At 42.0% G+C, this 27,374-nt stretch overlaps 1 protein-coding gene across 5 annotated transcripts in view; it reads right to left on the bottom strand.

The window, feature by feature from the left end:
- HOMER1 (homer scaffold protein 1) overlaps nucleotides 1-26,676 on the bottom strand; it is a 73,908-nt gene extending 47,232 nt beyond the window's left edge. Inside the window, exon 1 of one of the 5 annotated variants that reach the window (XM_083576239.1) lies at nucleotides 24,201-26,676. Coding sequence is in view for 1 of the 5 variants with exons in the window: in XM_083576238.1 (XP_083432364.1) it covers nucleotides 20,790-20,794 (5 nt within the window). In the remaining 4 variants the exon portion in view is untranslated. Of the gene's footprint in view, nucleotides 1-20,690; nucleotides 20,764-20,789; nucleotides 22,348-22,455; nucleotides 22,569-24,200 lie in introns of those variants that run through there. The other 4 variants (XM_083576241.1, XM_083576238.1, XM_083576240.1 and 1 more) reach the window with 4 other exon arrangements.
- Between the last annotated feature and the right edge of the window lie 698 nt (nucleotides 26,677-27,374).

Raw genomic sequence — 27,374 nt, 5'->3', positions numbered from 1 at the left:
ATGGATGGTGCTATGTACATTGATGACACTATCTATAATTAAGGAGAAATAGGATGGAAAGGGTTTAGGAGACAGAGGAAATAAGGGCAGAGAGAAGACTCTAACCAGGGTTGGCAAGGTTTACCTTGCCTGGGCCTGTTCACTCCAGTGGAGATCCCTCCGTGGGCTGGATTGTGCATGCCCCCACGATTTCTGACATCTGCGCATGCACAGACGCAATTTCCAGCACCGCGGAAGCGAGTCCCCGCGGCATGCTGTGCCAGTTTAGTGCAGCACGAGGGGATTCGTCGAGTGGGCGGCTCGGTTCGGGGGCGACTCGTGGGCTGGTTAAATTACCCCCATGGGCAGCTTGTGGCCCATGGGTCTTAGGTTGCCTACCCCTGACTTAAACAGTAGTGAGTAAAGCACAGAATTATAGAGTTGGAAGGAACCCCAAGAGTCATCAAGTGAATTAATTCATTATTCACAGGTTTAAATCTAGGAAAGTCACTTTTGGAACTTGGAATCATTTTCTTAAAATGCTTATCCTTGAACATTAAGGTAAGAAATAACTCTTTAAAATACTTAAAAGCCTGATACAAAAAAAATGATATTTGAGTGAATTCCTCCTACCACTTAAGGATAGGGTGAGAAGGAATTAGCAAGCACCACTATCACTGACCTAATAATTCTTTTTTGTTAGTAGATCACTGGTTAATAGTCCTTAATGACTGGTTGGTGCTTTTTTATGGGAGTTCATTGTTTCTTTATATGGAGACCTCTCTTGTTCGGCAAAGGGCAAGTCAGAATTTGGGGGAGGTGACGTATCACACCATCTCCAGCAAAAGGTATGTGTGAGAAGGCTCAGGTCCCTAGAAGTAATTAGTTCAAACATCTAAACTTCCCTTTAAGACCCTCACAATACCTGCCACCACAACCTATTGAGCTACCGTAGATAGTACAGAAGAGCACTGTATATTTACAGATATCACCTAATTTAAAATTACCAATTTTCCTCTTTATGGCTATCCTTACTTTTTACCTCTGCTTTCATACACTTTCTCACAACTCCACTTCAACTGTAATTCTCAGACACCCTCCACCTGTCAGTCACTCTGACTCCACCCAGCATTCCATCACGCTCCATGGCTCTCAGTCATTCTTCCATTCACTCTTCTCTTACAGTGTATCTGTAGGGGTGGACAGATGTGTCTATTTCTGGTTCATGTCACTTCTGCATGTGATCATTCCTCAGTCTGTGCCATCCTACTTCTGCATTAATCCGATTTTATTCAAAGTCCATGCAGAAACACATATTTAAATATGTCATTGGTTGTTGACATCCACATGTATCAAGAGACAATGGAGTGTGCCTCTTGGGGTGAAGGCAAACTGCTGGAGAATCACAGCACCTCCTGTGCCTGTAGACCAGTAACATGTAACTGCCTCCCATAGTTTTTGCTATGTTAGCTACACAGAAGTGACCTCTCTGGGCAGCGTGTATGGAGGTCCAGGGTTGCCTAGATGATAACAACCCCTGTTCATCCTGCTGATGTGGTCCAAAGGGAAGTAGAGCAATACACTAGGCACCAGCTTGGCTGCAGGAGTTGCCAGAAGGAGGCATACAAGATTCCATCCAACTGTCTTAGGGACTCCACGCTGGATTTGTGTAGGGTTTACTCCTTAACCCTCTCCTAGAGCAACCATACTAGGCAGGGCAGGGGTGTGGGGGAGAAGATGAGGATTTTTTAAAGCCGGTCTTGGACCACCTTGTAATACTATAAATATGTATTTAAACCAGGGGTCAGCAACCTAAGGCCCATGTGCCGGAAGTCCCCCACGGAGGTCATTTGACCGGCCCACAAGCTGCCCCCGAACTGAGCTGCCTGCTCATGCACTGTGCTAAACTAGCGCGGACTCACTTCCGCAGCATAGAAAATCGCGTCTGCGCATGCGCAGACTCTGAAAATCACGTCTGCGCAGACGCAGACACTGAAAATCGCAGGCGCACATGCGCAGACACAGAAAATCACGGGTGCATGCACTCGCACGCGTGATCCAGCCCACGGAGGGATCTACGCAGGACCGATCCGGCCCAGGCAAGATAAACCTTGCTGACCCCTGATTTAAACAATCCACTCCCTGATTTTTAACATGCACACCGTGGTAGATGGGAGGAATTTGAACAAAACTCTGCACTGAACTCTTTGAGCACCGCTGCTTATGTGCACATGCATGTGTGTGCATAAAGTGGGGAGTGAATGTTTGGAGAAATAGCATTTCTAGCAATTTGGAAACAGGTGGAAGCAGAGAAAGCAAGAAAGTAGTGGATGGCACATGTGCCTCAGGATCTCTTTCTGGGGAATCTGATGTGGGGATGTGATTTGCTGCCTTGCAGGTGTGCCTGTTGTTTGTTCTCACACACTATTTGTGTAACTGTAAATAAAGCCAGTGTTACAGAAACTCTGTAAGTTGCCAGTGTTCTTTCCTTTCTCACTGCTCAAAGAAGTGGGGAGGGTGGAAAAGTCTATCCATGAAGCTACACTCTATCCAAGTCTAGTAGCTGGGTAACAAAGATGGCAATATTGTGGCTTACGTTTATACTGCTCTTCTTTCACAGTGGATAAAATGAGTGGGCTTTAAAAAAAATGTAATGCATTATAATGCTTCATCAGTAGAGAAGGCACAAAGGGAAAAACCTAGTGAAAAAGTTAGGGTGAAGAAGACAAGCATAAATATTTAAAGCAGCTGAACCAACCTGGAAGAGTCCTCACTACAGTCAATCAAAATGCACCTCTCTTTTAAAGGCCAAGCAGTCCACCTGAAACATGGGAGGAGAAGCAAGACTAACTACTGGAATATACTGAATTCACTGATATGTGTAAGCTGTTGTTCTCATTGAGAAACTAGGAAAAAGATGGGCACCCTGCAGCCAAAATACCCACCGAGGGGTACCCATTTTTATGTCACACACATTTTCAGCACTGAAAACAAGGAAAGCTGTGCTGTTGCTTCTTTAGCAAGTTCTGCTCCCTACAAAATATTAAGCCACGGGGTATTTTAGCAAACCGTTTTAAAATGAGTGGGGAAATTGTGTGGCGAACACAGATGGAAGCAGCTGCTACATGTGCTTGGTAGTGTAAACACATTGCAAACATGTCACAGCCTACTACACTTTGCCATGCCTATAAAATTTCATCTGAAGCCAAGCAATGTAAAGTAATGCCCACAAAAAATCCACCTTAGCTAACAGGCTAAACAAAACAGTAGACAATATGCTTCTCAGTTAAGGCCATTGTGACCCAGGCATCTGTATCATGCACTCGTTTTCTCCTCTTATGGTGTGCATGTATAACATGCTATCTTATATGGAATGCATCAAGGACATCTGACAAGACAGTTTTAAAAGCAACATTTGATAGTGATATTTAAAGGAAGACTAACAACAACTATAAGGTATATTCAATTGGCAAGTCAACCTTAAAGCAACTCAAAAGGCCAAAATTCATTTACAGCTGCACTCTGCTATGCATTTCACACCAATACAGTACCCACTCAAATTTAAATGGGAAAAACAATTCTGCTACCAGTCCTTAAAGAATTTTAGTTGATTAAAATATATGTTGAGACCTTGCTTAGATTAGCACTCCAGTCACTCCAGTCAACAACCCAATCACTAAACGTATTCTATTCCTGATTCTGTGAAAAGTGTTTGGCAATCTTGCCAGCTTTAAACTGCCCCCTATGAAGAAAATCACTCAATTTTAAAGTGTTTAAAAAACACCACTAGTTGGGAGCCTCATTAAAAATTATACAGCTAAGAGATCTGAAATTTAGGAGTTGTTGCTTAACTATTATAAAATTCAGTTGGGCAATGTATTTAACAGGACCCACCAAATTCTCACAAAAACAAAAATTGTCACAAGAAGTTGCACAAAGCAGTGGTTGTGGGGTAGAAATCAAGGAAAAACAAAAAGGTACAAGCATTGTGTTGGATATTTTAGCCATGAGGTCAGCTATGCAAAATCCTGGATGAGATACACTAGTCATAATACATATAGGTTTTGTCCAACTGTGGATTTTCAAGTTCTTCCTTATGGCCAATATGACAAACCCTTTTTTAAATGTGCCTAGCTATTGCACTTACTTGAAGAATATACCAGCGTCCCTCATACTGGGAACGTCCAGATGTTTTGGGCTCAAAACATCTGGAGGGCACCAGCATGGCAGAGGCTGGTATATACCATACCATAAGGAAAGCTATGGAAGCTAGAACTGCCTTCATATTTTCATAATCTCCAGAGCTTTACTGATGCACTGGAACCTAAAAATGCAGAGAATATTGTTTCTTGATAAACCCAGGATCACTTGCCACAGACTTTCTCTAGGAGAGATTGTTGAGTTGGTTCCTGATATAAGAATTTGCTATGGATGATTTCACCACTCATGGAGACCAGTTTTTCAGAACTGGCTTGTGACTGAGTTATCCCTGGAAATAGCTATGAGTCTATTTCTTTTGATAACTAGGCCACTACATGGGGCAGGACACAATATGAACCCGGAATAGGGGGAAATGTCCTTTTGGTTCTGAATGTATGGTGGGGAAGCCATTTTCATTGTCAAATCTTTCCATATAAAGGCACAAATCTCCATCCCTTTAGGGGTTGTAGGTGAATTAGCAAGTTTAATGTACACTCAGATTCAGAGCTAACTAGTTTTCAAAAGATATCTGGGGGAGATATATGTTTACCTTGAGAGCTACCAAGTCTAATTCACATTGGTTCCTTTGGGGTCAAAAGGAGTCTAGAGCAAGGGTAGGCAACGTAACGCCCGTGGGCCCAATCGCCTTCTCAATCCGGCCCATGGACTGTCTGGGAATCAGCGTGTTTTTTACATGAGTAGAATGTGTACTTTTATTTAAAATGCATCTCTGGGTTATTTGTGGGGCCTGCTTGGTGTTTTTACATGAGTAGAATGTGTCCTTTTATTTAAAATGCATCTCTGGGTTATTTGTGGGGCCTGCTTAGTGTTTTTACATGAGTAGAATGTGTGCTTTTATTTAAAATGCATCTCTGGTTTTTTTGTGGGGCACAGGAATTCATTCATTATTATTTTTCAAAATATAGTCCGGCCTACCACATGGGCTGAGGATGGTGGACCGGCCCATGGCTGAAAAAGGTTGCTGACCCCTGGTCTAGAGAGAAGTACATACTTTGAATAAATAATGATCCCAGAATCCATGGTATTTCCTGTTAAAGTGTCTCATGCAATAGGACTGGGAAAGACCTTAGTCCAAACCCTAGATAATAACTGCCAGGAACACTATAGATATTGTTCAAGTAGACAACGCCCTGACTCAGTATAAAGCTAGGGTTCCAACATAGTGCCCACAAAGCCTCTAAGCACCACCCCCTGCCATTGCTCCCTTTGTCATAAGTTGGGGGAAGTGGTTACCTTCCGCACCCCCATCCATAAAAAGTACAGAGCTAAAGGAGTAAGAGTAACACTCTTTCCCACAGCCCTCATTCAGCTTTGTGTGCTCATCAAAGCACAGGCTGACACCTGAGCAGCTGGAGAGATGGTGCAGCAACCAAGGGTAGGAGGAAAAGTGTGGAAAGGGCAGTAATCTGGGAGACTGGGGAGAGGGAGGAAAACAAAAGCCACCAAGGCAGAGAAAGCGGCATGCCACCGAGAGAAAGAGCACACACACACATGAACACACATACATCTTATTCAGTAAACTGGATCCTCTTGAAATGGCATTATTTTTAATGGGTTCTTTCCCCTACTCTTCCCATCACTAATCACCTCTCTTAAAAAAAACCACCCAGTGCAGGCATGGGTACTCAATTTTTACAAAGGATCTTCTCAAAACTGCCACTATTAAATAGGCCACCACTTTTCCACACAAGTGTTCTCCAATTTGCTGGTGATTCTATTGTCACCCTATATTTAAAAAATGTATCATTGAGATACATGCCTTTGATCAACGTTTTTGTGGTGATGACAATAACAAGAAGTACAATTTTACTCTGTAGTCTACCAAGGTAAGCTTTAATTTGATGGTGTTTTGAAGTTCACGGTGTAAAATCAGGCAGATTCATGAGAATCAAAAGAATATGTATGTGGACTCTCTTTCTCTCCGACTGTCCCTGTTTTATCTGTAACACTATGGAAAGCGGGGAGAAAAGCAAAGAAGGGGATGATGCCCACTGTACTCTCTAAAATTCCAGATGTGCCTGCAAGACTACAAAAATTGGTAACTTCTGTTATAAATGTAGATTTTAAAAAATCTTATATGTATGTATTCTAGCATACCGACAAAAATGAATAAATGCTGGAAAGATTGTCTCAACGAGCCTGTCACTTGGTGGAGTAAAGCTCTTGATGAGCCATTAGGTACTACAGCACCTCTTGCTGAGCCAGTTCCAGATGGTGACTCTGAAAGCTTTTGAGAGCTCAAGACCACTCTTCTTCGGCTTAAAATAAGGGCACGAACAATGAACTTCACCACCTGCATCTTAAAGCTCATCTACACATTCTTTACGAATCAGGTTAATCCAATAATTTTTCACATTCTCCAGCAGGTTTAATTTGCCATTGTTCAGAGACAGTAGGGAAAAGAGGTCTGCTGCACAAACTTAATTCTAAGGATAGTAGTGAGTAAAAACCTGTTGCATTATTTACCGTATTTTATAGTCTACTTTTAGGAGGGTTCATTGTACTTCTTTCTGTGCACAACTACTTTGCAGAGGGGTGTTACTTATTAGCTGAAGTTAACTTAATTGTTCTCCAAAAGTTAAATACACTGATGTTAGCAGTAGCAAGTTTAAAAGTGGAGTTGTTGTTACAGTATTACTTTGAAATTACCAGTTGTGTAAACACTATCATTTCAGTAATGTCTGCTCTTCAAAAGCATTAATTGCAATTTCTACCTCAGACACTGTCACATTCTTCCATCAATTCAATTATATGCCCCAAAACCTTGGATATGGAATTGTTCTCAATGCACATATACAAAGACAAAGAGGGATACTCATCTAGATGATACTAGGTGTACCAAACTGCAATTGAAATCACCACATTTAAACAAAAACAATTAAGCAATTAAGTCTCAGTGGGATCACTGAGACTTCTGAATTGTACTAAACCTTTATTAAACTCAATCACTTTCTTACAGGATAATAAGCTATTTAGCACTATCAAGACTAGAAAACTTTAACAATTGTTTGGAATGTGCTTTCTGCAGGATATAGACAGAAACATTTAGAATGTAGAACACCTTTACTATCCAGCCCCAGACAGTCCACTACCCAGAGCTTCCATTGTCTAGCCCTGTTCCCCCAGACACACAATTTGATGCTACACAGAGCATCAATATTTCTACTTCAAACTACAATTATTGTAGCACTTTACCATTTTCTTGTGTAGGAGAGAGAAATTTCTATTAGTTGCCATGAAAGAACTAGCTATTAAGGTTAGGATAAGATTTTGAAGTTGGAACATGTAGGGGCTTGCCTAGGGACATTGCCTTCTTTTTGTATTGGAGGAATAAAAGGGAATAAATAGGAACAGACAGGGCAAAGCATGAAAATCAGATTTTTATATATATATCCAGTTTGGGATTTTAAAAAGCCAGGCTTCCTCCCCTCTCTTGTGTGAAGGAAAGGGACACCTGCATGACCCCATCAAAACACCCATGGGATGCTGCCTTTGGAAGGAGTACTCTGAAACAACAAGGGGGGCCTGCTCCCACAGAGAAGCAAACCTTGATGCAAACCTCTCTTTATTTGCTTCCAGCTTTTATGGGCCTCCAGGTGCTGATGCTCCAGGCTTGGTATGGAATGGGAGAAAGAAACCTCCAGGCTCCAGTGACCACCAAAGATGCTGCCTTTGAGCCAGAGAACCACTGAAACAATCTCCTTCAACAAGCCATTTTCTTTTATGACTGGGATGTTGATTCTTAATTTAGTATCCAAATCTTAATCTTTTCCACCACTTAGTAGCACAAGTTTTTATCCCCACAGATAATATACTTAGAATAACAAATCCAGTTGCACTTCTTTTCTAATAAGAACTGAGATTCTGTGCATGTGACAGGTTTTTTAAAAAAACAATTTTGATTTCAGCAAGCCTTTCTAAACTACAAGAACACCTGCCGAGTCTAGATGCATACAGATTTGATTTTAGCATATTTAGAGTAAAGTAATGTTCAACACAGCTACCCTGACAAAACTATTGTGGCATTAGGTAATCTTCTGTTCTAGTCCTTTGCAATACTAGTGCCATTTTTAATCAGGAAGTGGAAGACTCCATTTTGAAAACTCAGTATTATTCCATAATACATTCTTCATTAACTTGAAGGTAGGAGGAGCCCATATAATGTCTTCAGCTTTTAAAAGATACCAGAATTGGCACAGGTAGCTCTGGTTGTATTTTTACTATGTATGTATTTCAGTGTCAACCAGCAAGCAGTTGCTGAGAGACAGCTGTGGGTTTTCAGTGGGTTTAAAAGGAAAATGAAAACTATAGTTCTGTTCCTAAACAGAAGGCACACACATCTGGTTTAAATGCATTTTTGCTATACCAGAACAAAACAGTGCAAGAGAAATTTCCATAGCTGATAGTGCTTAGCATTAAGGAGCTACCAGGCCTACTGCTATAATCAGCTTTAGGAGGCTCCAGTGCTTCTGTTATCTTCACAGCATTTATTTTAGATTTATTTTTCAAGTGATTATCTGAAGCTCTTTATTTCTCAAGAACTGGTGCCTAGCATTATAGCTCTTAAAAGGTCAAGTTCAGCATTATTACATGGAAAAAAGACTACTGTATCCATGTAGTTTACAATCTGCTAGCTTTTCAGTATGAGAGTTTTATTTAAAATTTGTATTTAAAAAGCTTTATATTTTATATTTATAAACATTTTGCTAAAAAACTTAGCTTACTCTGACTAACTTAAATGGCAAAATTCTACAACTTCAAAAGGCAGTATAGAGGCAAAACCCCATGTGTACACCCTCGTCTTCACCAAGAATCAAATCACCTTTCCTTAGTAGGAATCACGGAAATTCCAGATTCGGATGTATTATTTTAGAGAAGACAACACACCAGATTTAGAATACAACTGAATGAAGTCAAGTTGCATGCGTCACTATGCAAATGTACATTTGATGTATAATTCTAGTTTGGGTTTTTTATTTTTAAATATATAGTAGATAGTACCAGTAGATCAGGTAGTCAAGCTAAAATAAAATAAAAAAATTCTTAAATTTTACAATTAATGTTTGAACTTGTTTACTAATAGAGGCAACAAGCCTGAAGTAACCTAGTGAGCTTCTCTGTGCTTCAGAGTTTTCTACAGGTTACTTCCTATAATAAGACAGAGTTGTCAGAGCCAAACTACAAGATACACTTTTTTCTTTTCTTTTTTTCTAACTGAAAAGGAGTCGTGGGACTTGCCATGAAAAGCAGAACACCTGCTGCTTAGCAGTGTCCTTTCTGTGGTTTCTATTTTTCTCCCCACAGAAGGGATCCAAAAAAACCTATAGACTGGGCTGGCTCATTTAACTGAATCATCCTTCATGCAAAAAGAATCCCGTGCACATAGAAAGTTATCATAGGGAAGGTTCTAGGCTAGGCTTTGCCTAAAACAAAGTACATTCTGGGGGGCCTGGTGTATACTTCCCCTAAAACAAAATACCACAATCACTTATTGCTTTAGGGATGTCATCCAGCTGGTCTTGCTCAGGCAATCACTAATCCTATAGTAATGAGAGGGATCTCCAACTCAATATCCTTAGTACCTCTTTACATTATGCACCTACAATGGAATTAAAAGATAAGCTGGGGTGTCTGTCTGAGAGTGTTTCTTTGTGAGCATGTGTTGGAAGGGTTTTCACCCCCTGCCAACTGTTTCCAAGGACCTATGTGTGTGCCTGTACCCATCATTCTAGCCCCTACCAAGCATTGCTAATTTTCATGAGTCCCCACTTGCTATATAATATACTCATATATAGTGTTCTCATTTCCACCTATTGACCAAGTGAAGACACCTGGGCACCAGGATAGCACCTGACATCTCCACTATCTGGAGGTGCTTGCCTGGGGATCATCGGATCTTGACTGTTCTCACAGACTAATGCCTCATCCTGTAGAATTCTATCAGTTACATTTTATCTGCACAATCAGGATGAATTTCAGGAACCAAAATGCTTTTTCTATGCAGCCTGAGCAGGAGCACTGGACAATGTTATAGTTAATTGTTGTAGCTTCTCTTCACTTACCCCACCCCACTTTCCTGCTCACAGTTGTGAAGAATATTTTTATATTATGAATGGTCTGCATCACCATTAAGAAAAGACGTAGGAATAGGCCACTCTATATGTGGACTGTCCCTGGATCAAGTGACTTTTCTTAAATTCTCGAAGGTTGTTATACCACTAGCTCAAGGTTGTCAGCTGAACTAGCCAGATGTTTAACTGATAATCAGTCACAGTTAGTCCATCATTTGAAATATAAGACTTTAAAGCAATCTTGTCCAAAAATAGCAACTAGACATTCTGTTCTGGCGAGTGTAACCTTGGTTTAGGGAGCCATTTGCCACCTATACAGTATATCTGAGTTTCTAACACTGCTCTTATAGCATACGAAAGTGCTTTACTGTTAGCCTAATAAGTCTGAACAAGATATTTAATATTAGAGAGAAGAGTGGTAAATGATAGCAAGTTATACTCAAGGCTAAAAGAAAGAACTTTAACCCAGGCAACTTGCATCCATCATCCCATCTACAACACCACACCAGTAATCTCAATTTAAATTAATGAAATTCACCAGTATGAAAACTGGTGTCAAGCATATTCCATTGCAGCTTATCCAAAGGATCACTAAAAACATGTGGTTTTTCGTATATTTAGCAATGACCATTACAAATAGTTTGGGAATGCCACAGTGGCTTTAACCAGCATTGACAGTAGCAGAGTTATATCCACATGTTCCAAATGGACAGTTCTGCTATGCCAAAGGACATTATCAGAGCTAAGTCTTGGTCATGCAAGTGAGAAAAGGGAGGAATTAAATGTCAAACTATGACAGATGATCTGCCATCTTCTCCCACTCATGCACTGTTCCGGGGCCACGGGGAAATGTGATGGGGCAACCCTGTTACACTAGCTGGACTTGTGCTGGCTCCCACTAGGGTGTCAGGATTCTGTCAGCAGCTCCTGGCTGTTTGCCCAGAAAAGTATAAAGACAAGGAAAAGTTTCTTACCCTCCATTTTTATTTCAATCTTTACAGAGAGAGGCTATAGAACCCAGCCTCTTGGATAATGGTGTTGTCCCAAATAAATCTCCACCCCTCCCTGTCTCTTCCACATTCATCATTCTCATCATCTCCTCTACGGGTGCTGCTACATGCCCTCTGTCTTCAAGCTCTTTGCTCTCCTACTTTTAAGGCTTGCTGGGTTCTGGGAGATTGAGGGTCTGGAATGCTTTCTAATGACAATGTGTCATCTGGGTGTTGTATTCTAGACAACAGTCTCCTATCAGTATTCTAGATAACCTACTACAGCAGGAACACATTAATTGTGCTCCCTCCCCCCCGCAAAGCTCTACAAGTTGATAGCAACAACTGAGTATAGACATTTCATGTGAAAGAATCTTCCACACTGTTTAAAAAGGAAAGAGCAGGTTCCCTACGGCAACCATAATACAGTTTGACTTGGGACCACATGTCAAAACCTGGACACTAAATTAGTTTGATACAATTTGGTACTTTGCAATAAATTGTGCAACTGTTTTACTGCACATTCAGTACACAACTCATCATCTATGTTACCATGCAAAAGACATCTTTAAGTGGTAGGACATGAATAACAATAAGAAATTACAATTTATTCACTACAAGGTGAATTCAAGACATATCAACATGTCAGTTTAATCATGTGAACTGGCTCTGCATGACCTTGCTGCCAAGAGCAATTTGTATATAGTTCATGTACAGCATCTCTGTGCAAAAGGCCTGACAATCTGGCAGTACCGTATTCTATCAAACAGAAGATTCCAGGACATGGTCTGTGTTCAACAACTCCAAGACTATGACTACCTCTTCCATGCTTCTGCTCTCAGGCAGGAGAATAATGCAGGAAGGTTTGTAAGTACTCAGTACATCGTAAATCAGGATTGCTGTGACATGAGATAACCTGGCAACTGACACAGCTTCAAGTGCAAAGCAACTGCTCTATCAACTGAATCATGTGACCGGGTTGTGCATCAGCAACACAAAGCAACTCTGCTGTGTGCCCAGGAGGAAGCACACAAATATTGCCTCTGCTAGAGAGGTGCACAGCTCCCATGACACTGCTAGCAGATGTAGTCTTCATTACTTCAACAGTGTCTTCTTCCATTTTCTATCTGCATAGATCTATTTAGACAGTAACTTTTATGATGCCAGAGTGTGGCATCTTTAATAGCACATAATGATTAACATCAAATTCACTAAACATCCACTCTAAAATTTCACAGTAGCAATGGTAATGGCATTTCATGCCTCTTCCCAGGCATGACTCTTCAAGTCAAAAGTGTGTCAGACTTAACCCATATGCTTCTGAAGCATTAGGGAGAGGCAGCGAAGCGAAAGGGTTCCTGAATTGACACAAAATCTGTCCCTTTGTTCTACTAGTGGAACCTTAATTCTAATCTTCAACCGGCAGAGTAGCAGCAGGTGTGATGGTGTTCTCTGCGAGAGCACCAATACCATGAAGAACATGATGGAGCAGATTGTCTACACTTAAGGGCCTGCCTCTCCATCACCAGCACAATCTCTTACCAGTTTTAGTAACATAGAACAGGGGATTTAGAGGCACTGTTAACAGCAAGTAAAACTGAAGTGAATGGCTGTGTCTCAGCCACCTAGCAGAGGAGGCCACTATATTAAATATCCCACTCTATTGCATGGGCTCAGGGCAGCTTAGAGCACTTTCTCAATGCTAACTGTTCTGCCTCCAAGGAGCTCATAACAGCAGAGTTTTCTGACATTATATTAAACCAGGGATGGTTTGTCTTATGTGCAAAGTGGGGCATAGCTCTGCCAAGATTCTGAACCCCTCTCCAAACCTCCAGCGCCATGGTCCAGTCTTTGACCTGTCACTCACAATAATATCAATACATTTCCAGCGACTGAGATGATTCTGTCCGCCTTTTCTGCTTAGCCTGTCATAAAAATCATTAGCAGTAGATCCCGCTGTCTCCAAGGGAAGGAAACAGTTAAAACAGTTAAAAACAGCAACCCAAGCATAGAGAAAGCAAGGGAGGTTTCTCTTTCTCAGAAACCACCCTGGAGGCAAAATTTAAACAAAATTTAATCTCTCTAAGCCCCTGAAGGTGAAATCCAATGGGGAGGTTTCTGCAATAGACCCAAGTTGTTTGCTTCTTTGAGTGTGCACAGTTTCATTTATTGCTTCCCTCCCTCCTTCAATATGCTTGCATGTGAGAAAGAGAGGAAGGATTTTGTCCAGGCACATTGAGTGAGGTGGGGTGTGTGTCTTTTTTGTAAACCCTTTGCTTTTACTTTAGAAATTCTTGAGAAAATTAATGGAAGAACCCAGCTTTCTCTTTTGCTGAAATGGTTGTGAGAAAAGGTGGACATTTGCTTATACAGGCACCCGACCCCCTTGTGTGCAATTGCCATGTCCATGATCGCTGATGCACACATCAATTTTGGCGCTGCAAGGGGGCGGGGCAGATGTCTATTATACTGTGATTTATAGAGTTACTGCAGTGTACAGGTTCAGTAGTAAGACTGCTGGGCTAGGGGCCTGGGAAACCTGGGTTCAAAACCTCACTTAGCCATGAAGCTAGGATAATTGCTATGATTTTATTTTGGTGAACAATGTATGCTGCCTGAAATCCTCTATCCACTTACATAAGATTATTGAGCGCTTCTCTTAACCGGACAGGGAAACAAACCACAGAGTGGTTGACTTAGTATTACAACAGGTGGGCTGCCCTGCCTACCTGCCAAATTTGGCCTGCCAGGGGTGTGGGAAATAAACATCTGGCCATCCAACCAAAATGTTTCTCCACCCCTGCTTTATACCACACATAATAACAAAATGTGATTATGACCATAAGTTGATGAAGAATTGTTCCAACCATAGCTATTGGCCATAATGCCTATGTGGAATCACCTGGCGAGGGCTATTCTCTTCAGGCCATCATTGTAGAGGCATACGATTCGTCACTGTGGGAAGCAGAATGCTGTACTAGATGGACGCCTGGTCCAGTCCACAAGGGTACTTGAGATTGCAAATATTTTTGTTTGTGTGGTTTAAATGCAACAAATGAATATGACAAAATTCTTCTGAAAGATTTTAAAATCATATAATGAACTCTACAATGGTCTCCCATGCTTCCATTCCAAGGATAATCATACAGTGGTACCTCGGTTTTCGAACGTAATCCATTCCAGAAGACTGTTCCGAGTTCTGAAACGTTTGAAAACTGAAAATTCAATAGCCTACAGCTAGGCCTCAGGATCTCACACTCAGTGGAAGCCACATGGCATGTTCGACTTCCCAGGCATGTTCGAAAACTGAAACATTTACTTTCGGGTTTAGTGTTCAAAAACCAAAATGTTCATCAACGGAGACGTTCAAAAACCAAGGTACCACTGTAATCTGAAATAATCTAAAACTGATACAATGTAATCTTCCCTGCCAGTCTCAACTGCCTTTGTTGTTCTGTTCTTCTGAACCACCATTTCTTCTCTGTTGTTGTTAATAATATTAATATTAATTAAATTTATATCCTGTCCTCTCTCCCAAAGGAACCCAGGGAGGCAAACACACAAACGATGGCACATCTAACGCATCTCCAATACAGATGCAAACTAGGAAAGATCACTACTTAAAAGGTTATTGGAAGAAGGTTTTCAGTAAGCGCTGAAAAGGCACCAGAGATGGTGCCTGTCTAATATTTAACAGGAGGGAATTCCAAAGGGTAGGTGCCACAACACTAAAGGCCAGATGCCTTTATTGTACAGAACAGATCTCCTTATAAGATGCATCTGTAAGGAGGCCCTCTCCTGCAAAGCACAATAATTGACTTAATATATGAGCAGCGAGACAATCTTTCAGGTATCCTGGTCCAAGCTGTATAGGGTTTTACATACCAAAACTATCACTTTGAACGTAGTCTGGTGGCTACTTGGCAGACAGTGCAATTCTTTCAGCAGTGGTGTAACATGGTGGTGATACCCTGCTCTGGGGAAAAGTTGAGCTGCCACATTTAACACTAGCTGCAGCCTCTGAACAAACGTCAAAGGCAGTCCTACATACAGCACAGTTCAGTAATCCAGCCTGGAGCTTACCAGTGTATGGATGACAATGGTTAGGCCATCCAGTTCAGAAATGTCAGCAGCTGTCTAACCAGCCAAAGCTGGTAAAAGGCGCTTTTAGCCACTGAGGTCAGCTGGACCTCTAGTGACAAAGATGGATCAAGGAACATTCCCTGACTACAAGCCTGCTCTATGAGGGGAGCCCACTGTTTCCAAAGCAGGCAACTGACTAATTGCCTGGACAGCTGTCATGGTTAAGAGTCAGTTTATTGGCCCTCAACAGCCCACCACAGAGTCCAGGCATCAAACCAGGGCTTTCATGGCATTTCCTGATTCATATGTTACAATTAGAGCTGGGTATCACCATCATTTAATTATTTATTGCTTGCCCTTCACCCTAAGATCCCGATGACACCTTACTCCATATTACTGTTTGTCAATACAATCAACACAAAGCGTGTTGTACATACAACTTACACCATTTCCTCCCTCAAAGCAGCCCTGAGAAATAGAGAATGGGTGACTCAGGATCATGAAGTAGCCTTTAGGCCCAAGAAGGAATTTGAACAAGGATCTCCACAGTAAACTCTAGTACTACTCACTCTGCCACATTGCCTCTTGGGTCTGGAATTCCACCCCAGAACACCTATGTGGTGCCACCTCCTTGCCAAATCCCCCTTTAATGAAGCCACTGCTTAGTCCTCAATTTCCATCCCCAACTCCCACCGCTGCATTTGCAAACACCCACCTGCCCCTGTCCTTGCCTCTCTGAGCACTCCTTCCTTCTTTCATTTTCTCTCTGCCAGACTTTACACTTTAAGCTGCATGGGGAAAGGTGGGGACTACTTGCCTTTGGGACAGGGCAGATATTTCAGAAAAGAGGTTCAAGTAAACGGGAGTGCTATTTACAAAGGATTATGCACTCATAGAATGCCACCTAGATAACTGAAGTTTCAGATAATTTAATACTATGTATGACTGGAACAACAAGAGAGACAAACATCTGACAACAGTTAGAAGAATTTCAGATGCCAAACCATGCTGCTCATGTTTGCTTTTGAAGAAAACAAGTCCTTTTTCTGTACATGCCAGTACTTAATTATAACTATCTAGTCTAGGTCTGCAACTAAGAATTTTTCAGGAATCTATGAAAATAAGAGATTTAAAACTGCAATAATTTGCCAGTCTTCAACATCATTCTGTTTCTAAGGCAATAAATAGTTGCATTTTTTGTCACTACATCTGTGATTTAAGTACATGTCAATGGAGATGCCTCCTAGTAAGTTACGGGTTACATTTAATAAACCATAGGTCAGATTGTCATTTTTCACATGCTAACTCAATGTGGGCAAAGACGGAAGCAGTAACAATGTCACAAACATATGCAGGCAAACCATGCGCTTGGCTGCGCATCTTTATCATCACCTTGTAAGAAGAAAGGGCCATGGTAGTGATGATAGCTCTCCTTGTGTTTAAAAATAATCACAATCACATAGAAAAGAGGGGTGTGTTTTAAGAGGAAAAAGGGGCCAAAACAGTCCCTAATTCCAAGCACATTTTGTCCAACTGAGTATTGTCATTTCTGGTACAGACATCTAGCCAAGGAAAACAGTACTTGAGGAAGAGATGCTGCAGGAAGGAAAGTACAGAGTTCAGTGCCCCACACTAATACACACTTAAGCCACACCCCTATCTCAGGCTCCCCTACCTCAAAAAGTAGCCTATAAATACTTAAAAACAACAACAAATATGCAATTGGAGCAGTTCGGGGTTTTAAACTCAAGTAGGAGCTACCATCACATATAGTCTGGCCTTTTTGGTAACATGATTTTAGAGCTTTCATTAATATACTCTGTAGAAACATGAAATGTTAGCCAGCAGTGTTATGTCTGTAGCAGCTGGCTATCATATATACCTGAGTCAAAATTAGAGTAACCCAATGACTGATGGGAATGCAGCCAGGTGCCAAAAAGGCTTAGGCAAAATTCAACACACAACTTGTTGTGGATATCTGCTTCCATTTGTATTGGGCTTTTTATACATACAGTCTATGGAAGATTCTCTAGATGATCAAGCCTGCTCATTATAGCTTTTGCATAAGAGTAGATAAAATGCATATCAAACAAAATTATGGGGAAAATGTATAAGGAGGTCACAGTTGCTTCTTCACTTTTATAGTCCACCAACAGCACATGGGTCAACAACCATGTTTGCTTGTATTCACAGGTCGCATACCCAGTTATCTCAGCCATATCCAGAGATTTTGTACCTCCTTCAATGTCAAACTTCTCCCTCTCATTGCTAAAGGAGTACACCTTGGTCACAATTTCTGTTGGACTGGATGTAGCAATGAAATCCTTGTGTTCCCCCTTGATCACTTTCACTCTTTCAAAGTGTCATTTTAGGAGCTTTTCTTCTTTTCTGTACTCCTCATTTGTTGAAAATAAGAACAAGATAGGAAGGATGTTATCTGGGCATCAGTTAAACAGTTCCAGCAGTGTCATAATGTTGTTTGATATTTATTTTGTTGTTAAACTTAGTTCTGATCATTCAACAAGTGTACAAAATATTAAGAACATTGGATGACATGAGGTAAAAAAGTTGGACCACGTGATGTGGAATGATCAAGTAGTTTCAGTTAATTTATGGATATGTATGGACAGAATGACAAAAGAGGAAAAACATCTGACAAGGATTTGAGATGTCAAAACACACTCCCCAAAAATAGTCTGGCCCACCTTTCCAGTAAATACTTCCATTATCCCAGACAACTGGCCATGCTGTTTGGAGTTATGAGAGAGCTGGAGTCCAACAAAGTCTGAAGTGAACCAGGTTGGGGAAGTATTTGGCAAATCTACAGAATATGAGGGGAAAGCTTTTCACATGGGTGGGTAAGGCAAGTAGCAGACAGAAAACAAATGACCTGAATGCTACACAGAGGCATTTTGGAATGGGCAGTTTTAAGAAAACTTAAGATCAGGGAGCTATATTCCCTGCATGTAGATGCAAATGTTTGCTTCTAGGTGTATCCAACCAACTAACAACTTCCTAAAGAGTATCTGTAAAGCTTCAAGGTCCTTTGGCAAATGGGAATAATTTTTAATGCCTCAGATTTTCTGTGCTTTGTTCTTCAGTACAAAACATGCAGTAGGTTGTAAATATCTCACTGATTTCACTGGAATCCACATTCTAATAACTATGCTGGCAGCATTTAAATGTTACACAAAAAAGCATGTAAGTGAACACTAGAATCTTTTTGTTGTCCCAAGAAGAGCCATGTTACATGGGGTCATCAGGCCTTTTTGCATGCAACATAGATTCGGGCCTTTAGATTTAGGATGTAATAGATTAGGTTCTTCAAGGCCAGAAGCAGGTTTTCTAAAATAAAACACAAACCATTCAATGGCAATACTGAAGCTCAGATCCAAGCAGACCAAAAGCGAGAGAGAAAGGAGAGCCACAAAATCCCATGAAGTGGAAAAGCCATGGAAATCTACAGGCAAGACTGATTGTCCCAGCAAGCAAAGAAAACCTAAGCATGCAATCTCAGGCTTCAGAAAAGATTGAAGATGGAAAGTTGGCATTCTACTACTTGGTGCAATCAAGATACACTAAATCTCAAGTTATAGATTAAGCAATATTTTATAGTTATTTCTTCTTACTTTTTTAAAAACCCAATGCCTATGTGGGTGGGTAGGTGCTTAGCCCTTGTTACTCTCTTCCCTATCCTCTCCATCTCTCTCCCATAGATAAAAATACAATTTAGGGAGGGAGTTTGTGAACTGAAAACCAGCAGCTTCTTTCTGCATGCCTTTCTTCCATTGAGATGCCCCTGGCTGGTTTAAGCAGAACAAGAAAGGAGAGAAACAAGGCAACACACAGTGACTCTAAGAGGAAACAGAAGAGAGGTGTTCATCTACTCTACTAAGGTCTTTGGCTTCCTAGCAATTACGCTCACTGAAAATCCACAGCACACAGGAATCTACTGAAGAGAACATTAAATTATGATTAGCTTAGACCTGCACACAAAATATTACACATGCAGATGAATCCTTTCGCTGGGTTCAATCAACTAAAGAAAGGTCTAGCATGGCTTGCAAGCTCATTATGTATACTTGACAATGAGGAACTTGGACCACATCTCCCTAGCCCAAGATATTGCCTGGTCTCCAGAGCTGCCAACTTGAAGACAAAAATAGAGGTGCTGCAAGTTATATTTGCAGCAACAGAACTTGAATTCAGGGCACTTTACAGGGCGTGGGGTTTCAGGTGCTGGCCCCTCCTTTGCCTTCTTGAAGAAACCATCCAGGACAATTAGTTAATGACTGAGCCCTACAGACCCCGTAAGTCATAGGAGAACAGAAACCAGAAACCATAACAGTACTATTTGTTGCCTTTCACTAGTTAACCATGACATGCACTTTACTATGTAAACTAACCACACATTATCTTGATACATAAGAAGCATCTATATTACAGTTCATTTCACACATAGAATCATAGAATTGTGGAGTTAGAAGGGACCACAAGGATCATCTAGTCCAACCCCTGCAATGCAGGAATTTTTTTGCCCAACGTGGGGCTCAAACCCACCACCCTGAGATTAAGAGTCTCATGCTCTACCAGCTGAGCTATCACATGATCCTTAGATTCTTTGGGGTAGGAGAGGGGAATGTGTAAAATAAGAATATTATTAACCAAGCATAGAAAGCAGAATATCATCTTTTTTTAAAAAAACAACAACCTCCATTCACATTCCAGCCAATACAGATTCCACAACTGCAAAAATACATATATGTATACTGTATGAATTAAGTGGCACTTTCAAAAACTCTCACAGCTGTACTGGTGGTTGGCACCATCAACAAAAAGGTAGTACAGTAGTGTTCAAACTACTTTGGAATAGCCATTCACCCAACCCACAAGCTGCTTAAGGAGCCATTTTCCTCACTTTTGAAAGCAACCAGCAGGGCTAAAAAAAAATCCCCAGCATTTTAAAATATTTCGACTAAAGAGGATTTTCTCAGAGTGTTAACTGCTTGCAGGAAAAGAGTGTATATTATTCCTCTTTCCATTATCTTTCTAGTACTTATGGAAAACAGGATCGCTGATTAAGTGTCAGACCTGGCTGACAAAACAAGAGCAACAAATGTTTCCTGTTTTATGGCTGAAGCATTCCAGTAATATTTAACGTTATCCATATTCAAAGCTGAATAAATAAGTCTCTGGTTTCATTGCCGTTGTGACATTTCTCAGTGCTGCTAACCAAGATATTTACTAAGCTATTATGGAAGGCAGTCTTAGTGCCGATTTAAATTCCAACATAGTTACCTATGACAGTGCCTCTCTTACAGATAATAGTGGAAATGACGTGGCCTACCTTTAAAAGGCAAGCATTCCATACTTCATGGAAACTGGACATGTTAAAGACACCCACTTCCCTCCTTTACAACTCCTAGATTCGGTATGAAATCCTTACCCCATGATGACCAATGGAGACGTGCTATGGGAGTCGTTTAAGCAGACCAATTCCTAAATGGATTTGCCTTGCACTTTTACAACGCGGCAACTGGACCCCAGCTAGTTAGCAGTGCTGACACTCCTCCTCGGTCTGGTTTTCTGCCTGTTCCTGTAGTAGATCCCAGGTGTTTCCACGAAATCCACGGGGCCCTATAATCCTTCTCAGCAGAATTTCAAACGCTAGAGTCTACAGGCATGTGGGAGCGTGGCCGGGGAAGGGGGAAGAAACCCTTATGTAGAGAAGACAGGGAGTCTGGCTAGGGAGTCGGCCCGAGGGGACTCTCCCCCATAGCCTCCCGGAGCCAGTCTCCTCCGCACCCCCTGCACCACGGGGTCCAGGGGCAGCTCCAGCTCCCTGCCAGGAGGCGGCGGACAGGAGGTAGAAGCAGCAGCACCAAGCCAACTCTCCTTCTGCAGGGAGGAGGTGGGGGGGGGGATTAGAAACCCCACAGCAGCGCTTATGCCGTCGGCAGTTAATAGAAATGCCCCGGAGCGGCGGCGAGAGCCCCGGATCGCCGTCCGTCTCAGGTGCAGAGCGGGATTGGGGGGCTTGCGGTGTGCGCAGCGCTCCGCGCCGCCCTTCCTTCTAACACCCCCGCCGGCAGCAGCAGCAGCAGCAGATTGGGGGGTGTCGCTTCATTTTCCCAAGCAGCAGCAGCGGCGACGGCGGCAGCAGCAGCAGCGGGAGGCGGCGGCGGAGGAAGAAGCCGTTTCGCCGGCGCTGACATCGGGCTCCGGTAAAACGGCGGCTGAGGCAGTGCACCGGCCGCGCATCCCTTGCAAGGGCGGGATGATGAAGACGTGGGGGGCTAAAGGGGAGATGTGGCGGGTCCCCCTTCAGGCACGCCTGTTTCTGCAGCGGGGGAGCATCTTCCTCCGGCTCGGAGCTGGCAGATCAATCATTCACAGCAGCAGCAGCAGCAGCGAGGCGGGAGGAGAAAGAGGAGGAGGAGGAGTGGCGGTGGCGGTAACCGCGTCGATAGCAGCAGAGCCCCCTCGCGCCCCTCTCTGCAGCAGCGGGGCCACAGCGCGGGCTGCTGCGGCGACAGCGAGAGGAGGAGGAGGAGGGCGCTTGCCCCTACAACACCTCAGGCACCGTTTCCCCGACGGGCAGGCAGGCAAGGCGCGGGGCTCTCCAATCGCAGGGTCAATCCGTGCCCGGCCGCTCAGGCTCTTCCCTGCCCGCAAAAGCCTCTCCGCGCCGCCCGCTCACATCCTCCCGCCTCACACCTCCTCCTCCTCTCCCCGCCCTCGCACACGCCTCCGCCTCAGTCGGTTGCTCCCTCACTCTCTCCCTCTGCCGGTTTCCCGCGCAGGACAGGCTGGGAGCGTGAGGGGGGAGAGCCGGGAGGGCGGCGCTCAGAGCTGGAGGCGCCAGAGAAGAGACGGGCGCCCCGCTCTCCCTTGGCTCCGTCCCTCCCACCGGCGCCCGCAGTCACCCAACCCCAAAAAAATACAATTAAAAAAGCGGGTGGAAGGGCTGCGGCTGCAGCGGCGTGTAAGCAGCCCGGGCTAGGCACGGGGTCTGCCCCTCCACTCGGGCCCAGCTCTTTCCCTGCGGGGCTGCGCGGTGCAATGTCTTCTCTCGGCTACTCCGCAACCACGAACCCTCCGCGCGGCAGCACCTGCTTATTCTGCCTCCATCCTCTACTCGGGGACCTTTAAATAGGGCACGTCACCACGCTCCCCTACGCATCGCCGTCACACACTGCGCCCGGCGCTGACGTCACCGGGGTGCGGGGGATGATGTCAGGTTGGTCCACGCCGCCGGAAGCGCTTCTATAATAGGGAATGGAATAGGGGCGCGCGCGAGTGCGAAGAGAGGAATGGATAGGCTGGGCTGCTGCGACCCACCTCCAGGATCTTGGCTTGCCCCTGGTGCGTCGTCTAACCACCCACCCCCCATAGTTACCCTCAAAAAAATTGCTTGTCTAGAAAGAGAAGTTCTGACTCTTCGTTTTCCACCTAAAGACTGAAAACATGCCGTGAAAGTAGCAGATACGCCCTGAAGCAAGTCAAATCCAGACTCTGATGCTGGGAGTCAGCGTTGCAATTTGAATTGCAAACCAGGCAGGCAGCTAGCACAATGCTAAAAGGGTCACGTCCTCTTTGATGTTGTTTATATGTTGCTTTGGAGATTTTTACTCAAAGAGCAACTCATAAATACTTAAGATAAATAGAATATTATACTGCCCATAGTCTAAGGATGAAGTGGGCAACGACTAGATTGCACTGTAAAATATTTTTAGTAGAATTTTACGCATCTTTGGGTTTTTTGGTTTTGTGTTAAATATGACTTCTATGATTGCATATAATAAACGTATTTTCAAATAAAAGATGGCTTGTATGATTACATCTTAAATTAGATTATAGCTTAAATTAGAAAGTATGATGGCAAAAAACATTTAAAAATTAGAAAGAAGCCAATGCTGTGAATTGCTAAAGAGAATCGATCTACCTCTTGCTGGAAACAGGAAGCTGTTTCTACCAAGTCATCAACCAACAAATCAGTTCCTCTTGGGCAGAATTGTGAATGCTAACCAGCAGCTGCTTGCCAGGTGTCAGACAGAAATATTTCCCAGTTCCTATCTAGACACCAGGGGCAGAACCAGGGAACTGAATAGAAAACCACTAGAAACCCACTTTTCATGTATCAACAGACATATAACTTAGTTATCTGTTTGCATTAAAAGTTTTACTGATTTTATGTGTTTTTGTTAATACATTTTTTTTAGCAGTTTGCGGAATTTAGTTGTGTTTTATCAATAATTTTATTATGTACACCACTTAGAGACAGGTGGGATATAGCAGCTGTCTCAGGCAGTGGACGCCCCCAAGGCAGCATTCCTGCAGGAGCCCCACCTGCCCTGTCGCCACCTGTGGAGAAGCAAGCACCAAATTTCTGCAAGATGTTTGTGAGATCTTGTGAGATCTCAGCAGAACTTGCTGCCGCTGTACAACCTAGCTAAGGGATGCTTCCACGGGGGTTGCAGCAGGGCAGGCGGCACTTCCCATTTTGCCTCAAGTGTCAAAACAGGACACACTGACCCTGCTTAGAGACACTTGTGACTGAGCAGCCTCAAAATCTTTTATATAATTGTTACTGCTGGATCTGGAAGAATTTGTAAGCAGAATTAAAATAAGCTGCTAGTACTGTTCCACAAGAGTTCATGTAATGCTATATATAGATAGGAAAACATTTCTATATTGGAATCCTGTAATGCCAATTGTTTGCGCACAAATATACAGCCAAGAATTTACACAGATGAATGAAAAGAAATTGAAACATAGTATTCTGTAACATGATAGAAGAGTAAAACTGTAATTTTTAGTCAAAGGAAGGAAATAAATGCAATTCAGCTCTTCCTACCTGCATGTCAATGACCTGGAGTTTTTGCTTCCTTTCAGTTTGTCATTCTTTAGCCTTTTTTCTTTTTATTCACTTGCTTGTGGTTCCTTTTTACCGCATTCATTCTTTGCTCATATTGAGACGTCTTTGGTGGTCTTTACACACATAGCCCTGTCGTTTACTCTTGTGATGTTCTTGTGCTGACTCTTCAAATCTCTCAACGGTCTCAGCTGCCGTCCCCATGGAAACCTCTAGAACCTTCTAATTCCAGAAGCAGAGTAAAGAAATAATAGTTTACAAAAGCACCTTGTTTCAGACTTGTTTAAGAACAGCACATTCCAAATGAGGCAGAGAAAATTATACATTTGCCTTGTAAAGGCCATCAGCCAAAGTGGGAAGAGGTAGATTTCCCCACATCTGATCCATTAGTTAACTCAAATCTACCTCAAGTTCTGATTAGCTAATAAAAACCAAAACGTCTCACGGGAAACATACATGCTGCTATTTATAGACTTGCTTTCGCTGCCACTGTTTAAAGGAGTATAAAGGAAACAACAAAGAAAATTAAATGGGTAACAAGCTTTCTAATTTGAAAACAGTTTGAATTAACTACATTGTTTAATTGGATGCTTTAATTTCCATGCATCCATTCAAAGTTTCAACAAGTACATTGGCCTCACATCGACACCTATCGCCTCAAGCAATAATAGTGAACTTCCCAGAGAGGTATTCTAATACTAGTAACACAAGTGCATGTAGAAACATGTATTAATTGGTATTTAATGTCATTTACTTTGAAACTGTGAAGGAAGTATGTTGTTATCTCTATGGTTTATTGATATACTGATTTTCAGCTCAAAGGTGAGGCAGTCTCTGACTTAATACATATTAGGAAGTGTAATTATTGGTACAAAATTCAAATGGGTGAAGATAGGCTCTAGCTTTGGGTAATTTCTCATTTTAAAATGTTCAAATTTATGACAGGAGTATGGAATTCACTTGGAAATGTAAGGTACAGAAACAAGAGTTGACACAGTTGCCCTTTCTTCAAGTATGGGTCAGAAAGAGCAAAACATTAGCAGCATCAATATGAAAACTATCGTATCCCAAGAAAATAGAATAGCAGAAAGGTTTTACCTAACACTATTTAAAGCCCTTAATAAAAAATGTGGACTATTGGAGCGTGAAAGAAAAATTAAGCTCTTGTTACAAGCTACTAATCAGTATGTAACTGGAAAGTATAGGCCTCAAGCCTCAGGAAAAGAAATGTTTGGAAACCATTTCCCAAAACTGTAGTGGAGACTAGTGAGTTTTCAGAATATAAATTCATTTTGACATATATCGCTATGCTTATTTTATTTTTTAAATGATGAATTCTTAGTTTTTAAAAAATCTGTTTAATGTATATTTTATCTGGAGTTTTAAATATATTTTACTTTCATATGCACTTTAAATATATTCTATTTTATTCTTTTTTTGATATGGTCTATGACCAGTACAACAATATTCTGTTTTATTCTATATTAGTTTAATAAACTACACAGACTTAGTTTATCTCCCATCTAGCCTCTGCAGGTTAATCCCCCACCCCATGTCAGCAAAAACTCCTACTCTTACTGCTCTATAACTCCAATAGGATCTGTAGATTTTCCTTCCGGGTTGCCAGAATTTGTTTTTCTCTTTGAACAGGAGACCCTCATTGCCACAGAACAGAAACTGCTTTTGAAAGTCCTCCAGTGATGCTAGGAGCTAAAGTTATGTGGATCTAGTTGTCCAGTATTATTTTTTGTTTTAACATATTTGTAGAAGGCAGCTCACCACAAAGGAATGGGTCTTTCCCACAAGTGTCCACTTGTTAGGGTTCTAATCTTGTTTTAAATGCATTTGTCATATTTGTGTATTTTAACCGTTTTTATTTTATGTGTAAATCAACTTGTGACAGTGGTTTAGAAGGTGATTAATAAAGTGTAATAATATAAAATGTACAATTAACATAAAATATCAAAAGCAAATCCTAAACACTCTCTAAAGGAAAAAAGTCAATAAAACTGTAGTACTACATCACCAGCAGGTTCCTCAAAGCCCTTGAAAGTGTCACAGATATGCAACTTCTCTGCCTTAAAAAGTAAGAATGATAGACATATATGTACTTTGGCAGGGAGCTCATTTTACAGCTTTGAGGCAACCATATCTTATCTTTCCCCATGACTGTACAGTATTGACTCCACCTTGACAGCAAGATGAAGCTGACAGCAAAACCACCTTTTGCTTCCCTTCCTTAAAGGACATGTCCATATGGGCTATTTATTCACACAAAAATTGGCTGTCCCACACTTCCTACTGCAATTATCCCTTCACATAGCAAGCTGCTAAAGCTCCCATATGAAAAGCAACAGAAAATTGCATTGGAAAGCGTAAGATAACCACTAGCTACCAGTGCCATTATCTACATTTAAAAAAACAACTCCTGAGCACAGTCGTTAGAATTGCTCTCTTAGCACTGGCAGAGGAACAGGGGTACAGAGGGAGCAGACTGCCCCCGCCACCACTATTCCAATAGGGTGCCATTGCGGTGGCCGGGCGCCACCCCCCCCAGGGGCACCAGCCACACCCCTGTCTGCTCTCTGCCCCTGGTAGTGGAGCATGCAGCTTCACCACTGTCTGTTAGTAAGGAAGTTGTTAGTCCAAAAGTTGGGTGGTACATTTATTGTTCCTTATTTATTTATTATAAATGACATATACATATGTGTATAAGTATATTTAATCAGTATAAATATTTAATTAATAGTGTCTCGGAGACTTTTTATGCTGACAAGTCTATGCAGTAGTTTAAAAATTATATTCAGTAGCCATTTTAATTACTGCTTTGTATTGCTGTGAATGATTTTGTATGTTTTCATACACCTGTACACTGTCTTGATATTTTATGGTGGTGATATACAATTTATTTATTAAAATGTGTGTGTGTATGTAATTGCTTAGTTAGTTTATTAGCATCTTTCCATGCTCTTCCCTAAAGTAGCCTTGCAGCAGTTAATATATGTAGAATATGGACATTACATACAAAGGTTTGCCTTGGTCAAAATTTAGTAAGCACACTACAGGATCTAGTGGGTATTTGACATGATTTATTGGCCAGAACATTTGCCTGGTGCTGGGCATTTAAACAGTAACCCCTGGTTACTAAAGCATTCC

The sequence above is a fragment of the Podarcis filfolensis genome, assembly GCF_964270895.1.
Source record: "Podarcis filfolensis genome assembly, chromosome: 11".
Taxonomy (NCBI): Eukaryota; Metazoa; Chordata; class Lepidosauria; order Squamata; family Lacertidae; genus Podarcis; species Podarcis filfolensis.
Note: the sequence above shows the minus strand (reverse complement) of the source record. Positions and strands in the feature narration are given on the sequence as shown.